This window comes from Capricornis sumatraensis, chromosome 12 (assembly GCF_032405125.1).
Source record: "Capricornis sumatraensis isolate serow.1 chromosome 12, serow.2, whole genome shotgun sequence".
Classification (NCBI taxonomy): domain Eukaryota; kingdom Metazoa; phylum Chordata; class Mammalia; order Artiodactyla; family Bovidae; genus Capricornis; species Capricornis sumatraensis.
Genome location: NC_091080.1, coordinates 38,737,936 through 38,752,014, shown reverse-complemented (window position 1 = coordinate 38,752,014; position 14,079 = coordinate 38,737,936). Strand labels below are relative to the sequence as shown.

The following is a 14,079-nucleotide window of genomic DNA, read 5'->3' as shown; positions in this document are numbered from 1 at the left end:
GCAATCTGGGGCCTAAGGTAACCACTTGACCTCTGCCTTCTTGATATATACTGCGTTCTTCGTTCCACTCTAGGCTGCCTTCAGTCGCTTAGGAATCTGGATCACAAAAAAGCACCCTTCTGGTGGACTGGGGCTTCCCCAGTAGCTCAGCAGTAAAGAATCCTCCTGCAGCGCAGGAGACAGAGGAGATGTGGGTTCTGAGCAACTGGGCACGTACCTGTGGGTTGAGTAAAGGGGAGATGCAGCCCCACCCCAGGCTGGACACAGCCCATTACCACCCCTTTACCAGCCTGGAGAGTGGAGTTCAGACTAGATTTCCACCCTCCCTTGCCCCACGCCTACCACAAGTCAAGCATCCCTTAGACAGAATACAACCTGTGCAAGGAATCAGATCAAGGTGAAAAATGATGGCATTCTTCTCTAGATTGCTTTTGGATTGGGCTTCAGCCCCCAAGGAACAACTTCCTCTGGCCTAAAGCTGGACAGGAAGGCAGTGAGGAATCCTGGAGAGCCAGGGGGCCAGCTGCACTCCTTTTAGTGATAACGAAGGTCTTGGCATCTCTTCCTGAACTTTTGCTAAAGAAGCTGGTAAGCATGATTCTGGTCTTGCTTGTGATTGAAGTAAATACATATAATTTAGAATAAGTGACTCAGGCTCTAAAATTTGCCAGGCCTCAATTTTATCAGCTGTATGATTTTCACCTTTGACCTTATTTTATGCCTCTTTAAACCTCCATTTGCTCATCTGTAAAATGGGGCTATTAATAGCACTTAATTATCTTCAGGTGAAGATTAAATATGATACAGTAGGGACTTTCAGCGCAATATTGTGTGCATGCGTACTAAATCACTTCAGTTATGTTTGACTCTTTGCAACCTCATGGACTGTAGCCCACCAGGCTCCTCTGTCCATGGGATTCTTCAGGCAAGAATACTGGAGTGGGTTGCCATGCCCTTCTCCAGGTGACCTTGCTGACCCAGGGATCGAAACTGCACTCTAATAATTTTCAATAAATGCAGATGGTGTCATTAATAGTTATCACAGTCTCAGGTCACTTTCTGACTCCCTCCTCTCTCTCTCTGATACCATTTCCCTAAGGCCTCCCGTTTTTCCTGTATTTCTGCTGCTTTTCTCTTGGCCCCCAACATCGCTGCCTAATTCCTAAAGATTCATGTTCTCCTAAGATTCTTAAAGAAGGGTTCCTCTTTTTACAGATACAAAAGCTGAAATAGCTTTAGTTCATCTTAAATGATGACTGATGTCTTATAAGAAGCCAGGGGTGCCTTCAGATTTTGTATTTTAAGTACCTCTGTCCAGGTGCCCATTCTGACTACATTTTTAAAGTAAGTACTCCACCCTCACCTACCTAGAGAGAGGAAACAAAAGGATAAATGTCTTATCCAGGCTTGCAGCAGGTGTCATTCTATTTGATTTTCAGGCCTTTCAACAAAACAAAAGGCCTTTTCTGTTCTTTCACAATATATGCTCTCTTTAAAGGTACTTGAATGAGAAAAAAAGCCTACACCGGACCAGATTTCTGGTTCTAATGGACAATAACTGGGCTGTTAGTTGCTGATTCATTCTTCACAGGGAAAACTAGATGCCATTAGAAATATTTTTTTTCTAAATAGCATTTAAAATTTTATGATAGCTTCCTCTTGAAATACTGTATATGAGTGGCATTCTCAACAAATTAATACGTTTAATATGATAGTCACATGTATTTTTAACTCCTAAAAAATATGTTTATAATAGGATTGAAAACTTCTCAAAGCCAGTTAAGATCTCTTTAAAAGTCAGAAAATCTGACTTGAGGAACAGTATATAATAGCATGTTTGGTTATTGTAGCTGTTTTAAATGTCTCCAACTTACAGTCCCCAGATAGTTACCACTGGTGTTCAGAAGTGATAGACCTTAAATGGTACAAAAAATGTATTTAACCTAAATTTAAAAGTTTGATTCTAGAGTCCCTAAGAGTTCATAATAAATGTCAAGGTAACAAAATTTAATTGTTTACTCTATGCAAGGCACTATGCCGAACACTTTCATAATGTCATTTAATCCTTCCAGCAAGTCAGTGAGATCAGTACCACCATAATCCCCACTTTACAGATGAGGAAATTAAGGTTTAGTGAGGTTAATAGCATGCCCTAGATCTTATAGCTAGAAAGTTCTGAAGAGTTTTGAGAGGCTTTGTGCTTATTAACTCCAAGACACCCTGAAGCTTTCCTGTGCATTATTGCCATCCACAGTGGGGGAGGCACCAGAAAGGGGGGCATGGTAGTTTTTGTTCTCAAATGTAACAACCAATTAGGTAAATCCTTTGGGTCCTGTTTCACCTAGAATCTATATATTCAAAGTACAGGTGATAAAACGAAATTAGCTCATTAACTCTGGTAAGCATGTAAATGAAAACTAAGTCAGTCTGAGGACACTTTAAGAGAAGATAGTACTGATGAACGGTTGGAATTCTTGGTGGGGTGCTTGTCTTTTGTGTAAGGAGTTTGAAAAGAGAGCTCATTGTATTGATAGTGTCTTGGGGCATTTCAGGACACAGTCATAAAGGTTCTTCTTCCTGTTAAAATTTTTAAAATTCTCAGTCTTAGAGAAAGTATACTCTCTCCTGCCATTTGTCAAATGAACAGTTAATCCGGGTTGACTTTGAGTGGGGGAGGGGCGCTCAGGTTTTTTTGTGACATAATTATTAGCATAGTTTATCAATCCCATTGCAAAATGTTGATCATAAATGAACTGGGGATGGGGGTAGGATTCGTGGTTTATAAGATTGTTTAGGCAAATCCCACCTGCTCAAACGTCGCCTGTCAAGATTAAAGTATTGACTCCAATCCCCTAGCCAAGCTAAATAACAACATGAAACCAAGCTAAATGAAGTCAGGACACCTGATACCAAGATTTCATGGAGGAAAAAAGCCATTGTGCAGCCAGGAATACAGCGCGTTTGCTTCTCTTTTTAATACAAATATAAGCTTTATTGGGCTTGGGGATTTTTAGAATCCACAGGCTTGCCGGATGCATTGTGGAGCCTGGCGTTCTGTACACGAGCTTACGTAGCTGGTACTGTCCCCTTCGGGTGCACACGTTGGTAGGGGGGTGGGTACCCCTCAAAAATGTCGGGACTTCTGGGAGGGAGCAGCACAGAGAGGAGGGGAGGGAAAAGCCCCGGCCGACATCCTGTTGTTACCAAGCTCTTCACTTGCGGAGGGGCGGACGGAGGACGCTTTTCAGATCCAGCACCAGATCCAGGGGTGCCACTGGGCCGCCGTAGTTGTGTGGATTCCGGGGACGGACGCGGGTGGGGGAGCGCGGCCGGTGCACCCCCCGGGGGGCGGGGGGCGGGGAGCAGCTCACCCAGAGCAGGGCTGACCGGCGAGGATCCGCAGGAGCTGGGAGGTTCTCCCCACGGCTGAGTCGGGGGCCCGGACTGTGGGGGCGGAAGAGGGGAGACCCTCCCTGCGCATCCCTCCTGGCCCATCCCTCCTCGTGCATCCCCAGCCCTGCGCGCTGGGGTGCCGTGGGGTAGCCCCCCCCCCCGCCCCACGCTCACCCCGTGCAGGTGGGACTTCCTTGGCCCCGTACCTGCCAGGCCGAGCGTGTGGGCGACCGGCGGCCGGCGTCGCTGGCACTGGCAGACGCCTCCCAGGGCTAGAGATCCGCACCCAGCGAATAAGCAGCCAGTCCTGGACCGGGAGGAGGAGCGGCCGAGCATCCCTCTCCTGCTCCGCCGCGTCCTTCTCATGAGGACTCGCCGGAGGTGGACCCGCAGAGCCAGCCTCCCGGCCGCTGACCCCGCTTACATCACGAACCTGTGACCAGCGCATCCCTCCCACGCCCGGTACCTGCTCTGCGCGGCTCACGGTCCAGCCCCGGGAGCAGGCTCTTTGTATGCCGCCGACATGGCCAGCCAGCAGGATTCCGGCTTCTTCGAGATCAGTATCAAATATTTACTGAAATCCTGGAGTAATAGTGAGTAGCAGAAAATAAGCTTTTTTTGTTTGTTTGTTTGTTTGCTGGGTGTTGCGTAAGATCTGAGCAATAAAAGCCTCAACTGAAAAGCATAGGCTTGTGAGCCCAGGAAGTTTTTTCTTTCTTTCTTTTTTTTTTTTTTTTTTTGCTTTCATCTGCTATGAAAATCAAAATGTCAGAGACTGAGCTAGCCTTCCTGAAGTGCAGAGGCTGTGGTGGAATTACGGTAGATGTGGTTTGATTAAATTTTCAAGTGAGATGGCCCTTCAGACTCTTGGTGAGGGCAGGACTGGGTATTCCAGGCTGCATTTCCTGCTTGGTATGTGTTTAATGTGCTCAGGTTTTATCGAAATGATTTCGTGAAGTGTCAAAGGGGTGTGGCAGGGCTTCAGAGTACTTCATAATTGTTTTATTAGGGTATTGTCTAAAGAAATAAAAAGTACTTAATGGTCCAAAACCTGGCTCATCTTTTTTGAATATAGAGGCACTTGCAGATTTATTTGGTCTCTTCCTTGTCCATGTGGTTGGTGTTCAGAATTATAATGGTATATACTATTAATATAATAGTACTTAATACTTGAATTAAAAAAACCTGATGTTTGTCGTAGTCCAAATAATGTGCTTTTTTGAAACATAAACAAGTGAGTTGCTGACCGTAAAATCATTTATTAGGATATCAGAATGTTATGGCTTCTGAAGTTAGGGTTCTGACCTACTTAAAGCTTTTAACAGGAAGATCTTTCAAAAAGACAACCTCTAAGGCATCATGGATCTGGAATTAAATTAAAATGAGGCCTTCAGGTGATCAGTGATGCCTTGCATTTTCTGTAACAGTTTAAAAACAAAGTCTTCTCTATTTCACCGATCAGCCTTTGTACTTGCTTTGGGTTAAAAGACTGGCGGGTATTACAGGTCCTGAATTGTTTGAAATTAAAAAAAAAAAATTCCAAGAAAAATTTTATGTTGTATTCCATGCATACTGATTAACCTACCTGCAGGTCCAAGAGCTGGTGATTAATTATCTCCTACACAAATGACCTGTGGACAAGATTGCTCGTATGTAAACAAAACCGGGGCAGGAGAACCTATGACTTAATTGCTTTGAAAAAAGAGACAGAGTACCTTCAGCAGAAAGGTGTTCAGGGATATGCATCTCTAAATGCTATCCATAGAAACCATCTTTTCCAGGTCATTTTGCACGACTGTATACACCAAGGGGCTTATCTGAAGCTGTTTTTCTACAAGTGGGAAGCCATTTGGGAGTAATACTGTCACCCCAACAACATTCCTTTGTTACAATCATAATTCATTTATCTTGGATTCATTATTTGTGTTAATACTTCACACATAAGGATGAATCTTCCTTTGTCTATTCCCTACTTTGATTAGTGACAAGAATTGGACATACAAGGTTCTTTATGCAGTTTTCCAATATCTGGAAAGACTTACTGCGAGCTTGAAATCCGTGTGTGATACTGAATCATTATTTTGAGCGGGTTAAGGCCAGATTATTTTCTTCTGTCAATTTCTGTCATTGCCTCATTAGATAGAAAATTATGTTGGGACAACCCTGAGGCCAGTGGGATTTCTTTTAAAACCTTTCTCCGCTTGTCTATTTTCAGATTATTCTAGACAAAGCTTATATTCTCTGCCCCCTTCCTAAACTCTCTCCGTTCCCCCACCCTGAGCTCACATCAGGAGATGGTTCAGAATGACTGTTCATTTCTACTTTGACAGTGTCTGGGACACAGTTTTGAATTCTTTCATTCATTCAGCAAATGTTTACTCCAGACCTACTACATGCCAGGCTGTGGAGCTACAGAGGTGAATAAGACACAGCATTCGCCCTCAATCTTAATTTCTTTATTGCACAAGAGTGAACTTGGTAATTTCGCTAGTGTGCCTCTGTGGGGAGGTCAGAATGTTTGTCCTTTCCTAAAAGAGGAAGAGGAAATACACCTTAGGTTGAGTCTTCTTTAAGCTTGGTGCAACACTGTAGCTCTCAGTTTTACATGTTTTCACTGGCCAAAAAAGAAAAGAGAGAGAGAAAGGAATTTGTCTGTGTGGAAGACAAAGTGAAAAATAGAAGCTTTAGGGAGCTCAGCCTGCTCAGGGCCCCAAGGCTGAGAAGATGCACCTTGGGGTGGGCGGCTCGTTGGCCCAGCATCACAGGTTTGAGAGGTGAGGACACCCCGCCCCCAGAATGGAGAATCAGGCCTCTAATTATGCAGTGGGGTTTATTTATGAAAGTGCGATGATGAAAACCCAATAAAACAAACTCTGTAACTACATCTGACTGCTTTGCAAGGTGGTCATAGAGGAAAGATGCTTCCTTGAGCATTTACCAGGTTAAGAGTTACATCTTTACTTTTTTTTAATGGCACGTTGTGATTTTGTATATACTTGTATCCCCTGAAGAGTGAACAAGTCAATCACATCAGTCGTTGCCTGGTGAGGTGTCTTAGCTTTTCTTTAACTGTTCATTTTGACACTCCCTTCTTCACAGGCTTGCCCTCTCTGTCAGCCTGCACTTTCATTTTAATGGAGTTGGAAATTCAAAATGGCCTTGATGTTTGGAAATAAAATGTCCTTTGCAGACTTCACTGCTTTCCTTATTCTCCTGGACACCTGTCCCTGTTTGCTCCTTTCCCACTCTTATCCAGGCCTACCCCAGCTGGTCAGCGATTCTCACAGGTGCGCCCCCTTGATGTCCACGGCCATGGCTACCATGGGCCCTCCCTGGTTTAACCTGGAATGTCGCAGTGGTCTCCACCTGGTCCACGTAACATAGAGCAGCCTGGAGGGGCTTCTGCCAGCTTTGCAAAGACTTCATCTCAGCCCTTCTTGCCCCCGAGGGTCAGTGACCACCACACAGGACCCTCTGTGAGTTCCTTGTTTATATTCTCCTGCTCCAGCTGTAGTTAATTTGCTGCCCTCTCTGTGTTTTAGCAACTTGCTCTCCAGTCCATGCCTGCACACACACTGGCCCCCTAACCTGGTATGCCCTCACCTGGAATAGACAAGCTGCAGAACCAGGCAGACTTGGTCCACTTATCTAGCCCCTGCATTTGTGATGCCTTGGACAATCAATTAACTACTCTCCGCCTCAGTTTGCTCATCTGTAAGGTGGAGGCAACAACAATACCTCACAGTAAGTGATGCATTAAGATGTCAAGTATTAATATGTAGCACAATATCCAGCACATTGTGAATCTCAATAAGTGTTAAAAGAATATGAATGTATTCCAATACTTCCCCCTCCTCTAAACCCACTTAAAATCAAACTTAGACCGTTTTTCACCTGAGCATTGACAGCCTCAGTGGATTCTGTGAATAGTCAATATTTACTAAAACCTCTTGCTTTGGGCCATTCATTTTTCTAGATTTCCTTTTTAACCTTACCCCCTCCCCCTTTTCCACCTCAGCTACTATTGGAATATGCCTACCTTCCCTAAGTACACACCCTCCAGCAGCGTGGGAGATGGCCTGGGAATATTCTCAGTGGCCGAAAGTCACCTTGGCCTTCCAGGTTTGCTACAGAAAAATGTTTAGGGCAGGTAGTTCCCAGTTGTTTCATGGAAAGGAGGGCTTGCTTTGTATGGAGGCTCAGAGCTGGTATGTAGGCTTGCCCACCTATCTGAAACTTCTAACCAGCATTCCTTTGTTTCACACCGCCACCCCCACCCCCACCCATAATATCCAGTGAACGTGGAGCCCAGTGGATCAAGGGGCCTTCAGGGTTCTTTCAATGTCTCCATCTTTGCAGGGCAGGGCAATCTGTATCCTTTCTGCAATCCTGACAAACCTTGCAAACCCCATAGAGATAAGAAGCCTCTGAATGTCTGTTAGTGCTTTCAGGGAATGGGAATTTTATTGACAAATAAACTGCTCTAGGGAACTGAACAAGCCCCGGGCCCGTTTTGGAAGGGACCGCTGTACATTTAAGAGAAGACAATGGCACCCCACTCCAGTACTCTTGCCTGGAAAATCCCGTGGACAGAGGAGCCTGGTAGGCTGCAGTCCATGGGTCTCGAAGAGTCGGACATGACTGAGCGACTTCACTTTCACTTTTCACCTTCATGCATTGGAGAAGGAAATGGCAACCCACTCCAGTGTTCTTACCTGGAGAATCCCAGGGACGGGGGAGCCTGGTGGGCTGTCGTCTATGGGGTCGTACACGACTGAAGCAACTTAGCAGCAGCGGGGAACTGAACAAGCCCCGGGCCCGTTTTGGAAGGGACTGCTGTACATTTAAAATGACTCGTCTTGTAGACAGACTTGCTTTAGTGGAAGAGCTGGGTGTGGCATTGCTCAGATATGGGTGAGGTCGTGGTGATAAGGGCAGTGTTTCTGTCTGCTGCAGAAACGCAGTTAGTATATGGTCAGCTCTGAGGACGAAGCGAAGCCACATGCAAGTGAGGATTGGGAAGACGTCCCATTCCCCACAGAGCAGTATTTAGTGATCCCTGTAGATGTCACAGGATACCACAAAGATGCTATGAGAAAGCCTTAGACATCTCCAGGTGGTAGTTTAGTTTGGTAGAGTGGTTTTTTTGAGGGGTGGGGGAGGAAGGTGGGAGCTGTGCTGGGTCTTCAGTGCTGCGCGGGCTGTTCTTTAGGTGCAGTGCAGGCCTTCTCATTGCAGCGGCTTCTCGAGTTGTGGAGCATGGGCTCTCGGGCACACGGTTTCCGTCATTTCGGCTCCTGGGCTCAGGCTCAGAAGTTGTGGTACACAGGCTTAGTTGCTCCACGGTATGTGGGGGTCTTCCTGGACCAGGGATCAAACTTGTGTCTCCTGCAATGGCAGGTGGATTCTTATCCACTACACCACCAGGAAAGCCCCTGCTGCTGCTGCTGCTGCTGCTGCTGCTGCTGCTGCTGCTAAGTCGCATCAGTCGTGTCCGACTCTGTGCGACCCCATAGACGGCACCAGACGTCGAAAGCTGAAGAGGTTAGCCAGGTTGCCTGAGTCCAGCAGAGCAGTACAGCTCAGTTGCAGGCACCCCCACCTGGCTCTTCTAACAGTGGGGCGCACGCAGCACTGTTCAGGCATCTACAGGAGAGTTACCCTGGGTTCCTGTTCCCATTTCACATCAGCTAAAATAGTTGATGGTCCTGATGAGAAGTGGAACCTCAAATCAATACCCACTCTCTCCAAGGAGAAAGAGTTGATGTATGCTGGGTTTATGATGAAAGCAGATTTGAGGTTTTTATTTGCTTTTAAGGGTTAATTTTTTAGGTTGAAATGCATGAAAAATCCTAGAATCTAGAGTAGCAGTAGCTGCCACAGTGCCTGAGGGCCCACCTTGTGTCAGATGTTTTACTTGGTAATTTATATGTAGGGCAAACCACATCATTGTTTGCCCGAATTGAGACACTTGTGAGTGAAAGTTAATAATTATGCGGGGATACTAGGCATGAACAGGGACTGCCCTGGGCAAAGGAGGGCATATGACCACTCTGTTTATTATCTTTACTCTTTCCAGTAACCCTGCAAGGTTACGTATTGTCTATACTTTACAGGTGAAAATCAGGAAAATGAGTGTCGAAAAAGTGTTTTGCTCAAAGCTAGGATGGTAGTAAAGTGCCATCAGCCCCTCCCCGAATCCAGTGATAATATCGTTTTTTAAAAATGACCCACAGAATGACCAAAGGATCAAGAACACTTTGGGCAATGTAGTGCTTTATAGGTATTTTCATTCTTGTTGACTGACTGAGTTCCCCAGTTCTTAGCCTCTTCCTTCCCTGTGTGCCTTTGAAGAGCTCTCGCCCTCTCCCCACTCATCTCCTTAGTACATAGCTGTTTGAAAGACTTAAGTATTACCAACTCTTTACTCTCATTATTAAATAAATACATAGGCAGCTCTGCACCCTATGGTCATTTCGTACACATGCACTCACAAAAGATGCATGTAAAAGGGTACATTTCTTCTAGTAGAATAGTTTATGTTGATTTCCCCATTTCTAAAAGTTATTAAATACATAATTAAATAACTCAAATACATAAGAATGGATTAACGGTCTTCTTTTAGAATTGTCCTTTGCTTGTTGAGGTGTCTCTGCTATGTTGTGGGTTTTTGTTTTGTTTTTTTTCTGAATCAGTAGCAAACTCCTAATTGTCTTTATATCAGAGAGAACAGGGAGACTATTTCCAAGGCTGACGGAGATGTGTCTGTAACTCGGGTGTCTCAGCTTACCTGATAGCTCTGGTCTCTGCCACCGTAAACCAGCCCTGCTGCCCACAAGACTGGCCACCCAAAGTGATTCAGTTTTAGCTTCTTTGCCTACTTTTGCATGCTGCTTGGAGAAGTTGTCAGCAAGAACTGAAATAGTCCGAAAGGCAAACGGTAGTAGGTAAGGAGGAGAGATGACCTGGATATTTTTACAATCTGGGAACCACCCAGGATATTTGAGAAAGTTGCCAGTATTTAGATGTTTCAACTGATACAACATGCAAATATGCCCTTTATTTAAAGACATTTGTTTCAAAACAGTGTAATACCCATGACTCACTAGTTCACTTTTGGGTACAGTTCAAGGAATTGAATAGATTCCATGAGTCCTGATCATCTTTTTAGTTACATCTTTATTTTTGAGCCTGGTGGGATACTTCGAATGAGCTGGCTTCAGAAATAAGTTTGAGTTGATGAGAAATGACATTTTACTCGTGTTGGAGTTATTCCATAGATTGACAGCTCTGAATATAACCTTTTGTGCAGGTTGTTTTTTTTTCCATACTAAACCTTAAATTTATTTAGTGTCTTGTAGTCTGCTCAGCACCTGCAAACACTACATTACCTCATTTGATGAATTTGATGCATTGATTAGGAATAAACTAGCTTACTGAATGTTCCTGGTTTGGGATAATAAGGCTTAATTTTCCCAAAGTTTATCTTCTCTGGCTTGAGATACCCATATGGCAGCATGTAGGTATATTTTGTGAGTTTTCAGATCAAATGAGCAAATAATGATCTTAGTCTGTGGACTTGACCTTTGCATGGGACTTTTGAAATGCAGTGTAGCTCGGCATTTACCACCTAAGGTACACAGAGGTGAGTCCATCCAAAACACATCTGTATGAAAAATTCCTGAATTTATTTGTACCCTAGCATTTCTTAGTTTCTTTTAGACACTTAAACATTTCAAATATTCTACAATATGGTGCCTTTTGGGTATCACCCACTATTTGCAAATGACCCCAGGGCAGAAGGTTTAGCAGGCAGCCACTTCCTGGAGAATGGCATTTATGGAAAAGATAGTACACAGCCTTATCTCCTTTTCTTTGTACTAATCTCTCTCATTTGATAGGTCCCATTCATCATGTTCACTTCAATATTGTTCCATTGTAGAACTGTTGGCTGTATGAATAAAAGAATGCTGTCTCTTTGAGCTGAAATGCGTCTCCCAGTTTTGGAGGAGAAATGGAAATAGCCTTTTCCATTAGAACGTTTTAATTTACTCTTCAATGCTGCTTTATATTCACACTCAAAAACTTACTATCTGAGCATCAGCTTTTCTTGGTTATTACTCCAAAATGCCTTGCTTCTTGATACTGTCAGTGAAGCAAGGCAGACACTATCCATTACTTCTTTCTTCCTGAGCATCTTCTGTGCACTGGACACACTGCTTTGGGAGCATCATCGCTCATTCAGACCTGGATCCCACCATCAAAGGTCTCAGAGTTTCCCTTCTTTCCTTTTTAGATTCAGAATACAGGATGATTAATGCAAAAGTTCCCAGGACTAGGAGAGGATCCAGTGATATTTCAGAAAGATTGTGTGCCCTAGAGAATTTTATTTGGGATGAGGTGTTTGAAAGATTCTGTTGATGTTCACTTTCTGGATGTATTTCACTGCGTCAGAGAATTATTGGAAGCCTGGTGTTTACAGGCAAAGTCCTGTGAGAACATTTTCCAATATTCCATTCTAGCAGGATGGCTGAAGGAGAGGAGGAAATGTAAATTATTTACTCTGGAACACTTAACCAGATGTCAGTATTTGGGAGAGCAAGGGTTTCAGACATTCTTTACCTTAGAAAAATGTGAAAAAGGAGTTACGATGTTTATCAGAATTTTGGCATGGGACTAACTTAAAGCCATTATATTTCATTTGAGGTGGATCGCTCTTCAGAATATTTGGGGGCTTAAGAGAGAAGGGATGTGTGTGTGTGTGACGTATATTTCTATAAGTTGTTTAATGATCATATATCTCACCTATATTGTTACAAACACTTCTTACTTTTTTACAGAACACACAAGCACAAGCATTTCAGTGTTAGTCATCCAAAACTCCAGATGCTAAGTAGTGAAAGTTTATATTCTGCCAGCATATCAGACTCTGTAATGAGTCTGATTTTGGTTTAATTCCTTTCTACTGTCTTAGTCATTTGATGAGCTACAGATGGAAATTTAAGCCAAAGCCGTAACATTTCAGCTAATACTTTTTATGCTGCTGTAAGAACTTGTTGTCGTGTCAATTTAACAGAGCTGAAATCTTTTTCAAGAAGGCATTCAAATCTACATTAAGTGCTTTTATCAACTTTAATTTGATATACAACTCTAACTGCCTCTGCTGTTCTCAGTTGCAAGGTGCACAGGAGTTTAGTAGTGAAGACAGCTTTGAAATTTCTAGGATTTGTCAGCTAATGCCACAAGCACAACATTCTAGAATATACAGTTAAATCTCTGTTCAATTGTTTTTGTCCTAAGTTTAAGAAACACTAGGCTGACTTCTTTGAGTTAGGATTTAAACAGGTAAATATGTATTTTGGCAACCATGAAAAGGAGAGGGTATTAGATTAACTAGGGTAATACTTTAGTAAAATTCCATTTGAATGTCATATTTATGTAGGAAGGATTTGGCAAATCAGGAAAATGATATATTATGTAACCGTCAAATCAATAAAATGCTTCAATTGTGCAAATACAAGATTAGGTTTTCCTTCCCTGTTTTTCTCTTATTTTTCTGTGTGTGACCTTGATCATCTCCTTCCCTCATTTCCTTACGTGAAAGGAACAAACCTGACTCTGTCTGTAGCTGTTTTGTGTGAAGGGTTTTGAATGCCGCCACTGAAAAAAAGAGGTTTATGTCAGCATCGTAATATTTGTCAGTTATTTCTCCCACTCCATTAAAGCCAGATTGAAGGAGGGTGAGCTGTAGGTTTTTGAACTTGACTGATAAGTGGAGACCCGTCTCTGACTTCCCAATCTTGGTCAGTTTCTTGAGCTAACCAGCTCTTCAGTATCCTGAATAAGATAAAGTTGTCGCATTATACAGCCGATTGGGTTCTTTCTGTTGTTATTTTTACAGCAAAGTGACTGTGTGTCTAACTCAGGGAGTTAGTTTGAACAGGGTTGTCTCCAATCTGAGGGGCTGGCATTCTTCATCTGGAGACAGGCATTTCTTTCTGCACAGCAAGATACAGTGTTTATGGAGATGGCTGGTGTTCTAGAGGTTACAGCCCAAGGATACTCTCCTAGGTTTTAGCAGATACTGTGTTTCGGTTAAGCCATACTGAAATAAAGTTCATAAGGATTCAGGGTTCTATTAGAAAATCTGTCTGAAACATTGTTTGGTTTATTATATTGTTGACCTGTACTTAATGCTTGCAGCTAGGTAGAAAGCTTTGTGACAGCTTTAAAGAATCTTAAGACTGGAAAAGTTGCTCTAGCTGAGTAGCTTGCCTATGACTTTGGCAGATTATAAGCAGTTAGTTTAAAATTTACAGGTTAGAGCACCAATGAGAAGATAAATTGCAGTTTTCCTTTAAAAAATAAAAAACCTGCTTTTCAACTTTTAAGTTTTTGAAAACCATGTTTCTAACAAATCTTCCCCCAAAATGAGGCCTTGCAGTTGAAAGACAACATGGACTTAACCTTAGTATTACATGTACTATGTCAGCACCCTAGAATTCATTGTCTTATTTTTCTTTTTTTAGTTGAAGTATAATTGATGGACAATAGTGTATGTTGCGGGTGTACTCACAATTTTTAAAGGTTATACTTCATTTGTAGTTATTATAAAATAGTTGCTATATTCTCTGGGTTATACAGTATATCCTTGTAGCTTATCTTGTACATGATAGTTTGTACCTC

The 14,079-nt window shown here is 43.0% G+C and overlaps 1 protein-coding gene across 2 annotated transcripts in view; it reads left to right on the top strand.

Moving 5' to 3' along the window:
* Nucleotides 1–3,916: 3,916 nt before the first annotated feature.
* FRY (FRY microtubule binding protein) overlaps nucleotides 3,917–14,079 on the top strand; it is a 248,217-nt gene continuing 238,054 nt past the window's right edge. For both annotated transcript variants that reach the window (XM_068984472.1, XM_068984473.1), the window contains exon 1: nucleotides 3,917–3,986. In XM_068984472.1, the coding sequence (XP_068840573.1) occupies nucleotides 3,917–3,986 (70 nt within the window). The remainder of the gene's footprint in view (nucleotides 3,987–14,079) is intronic.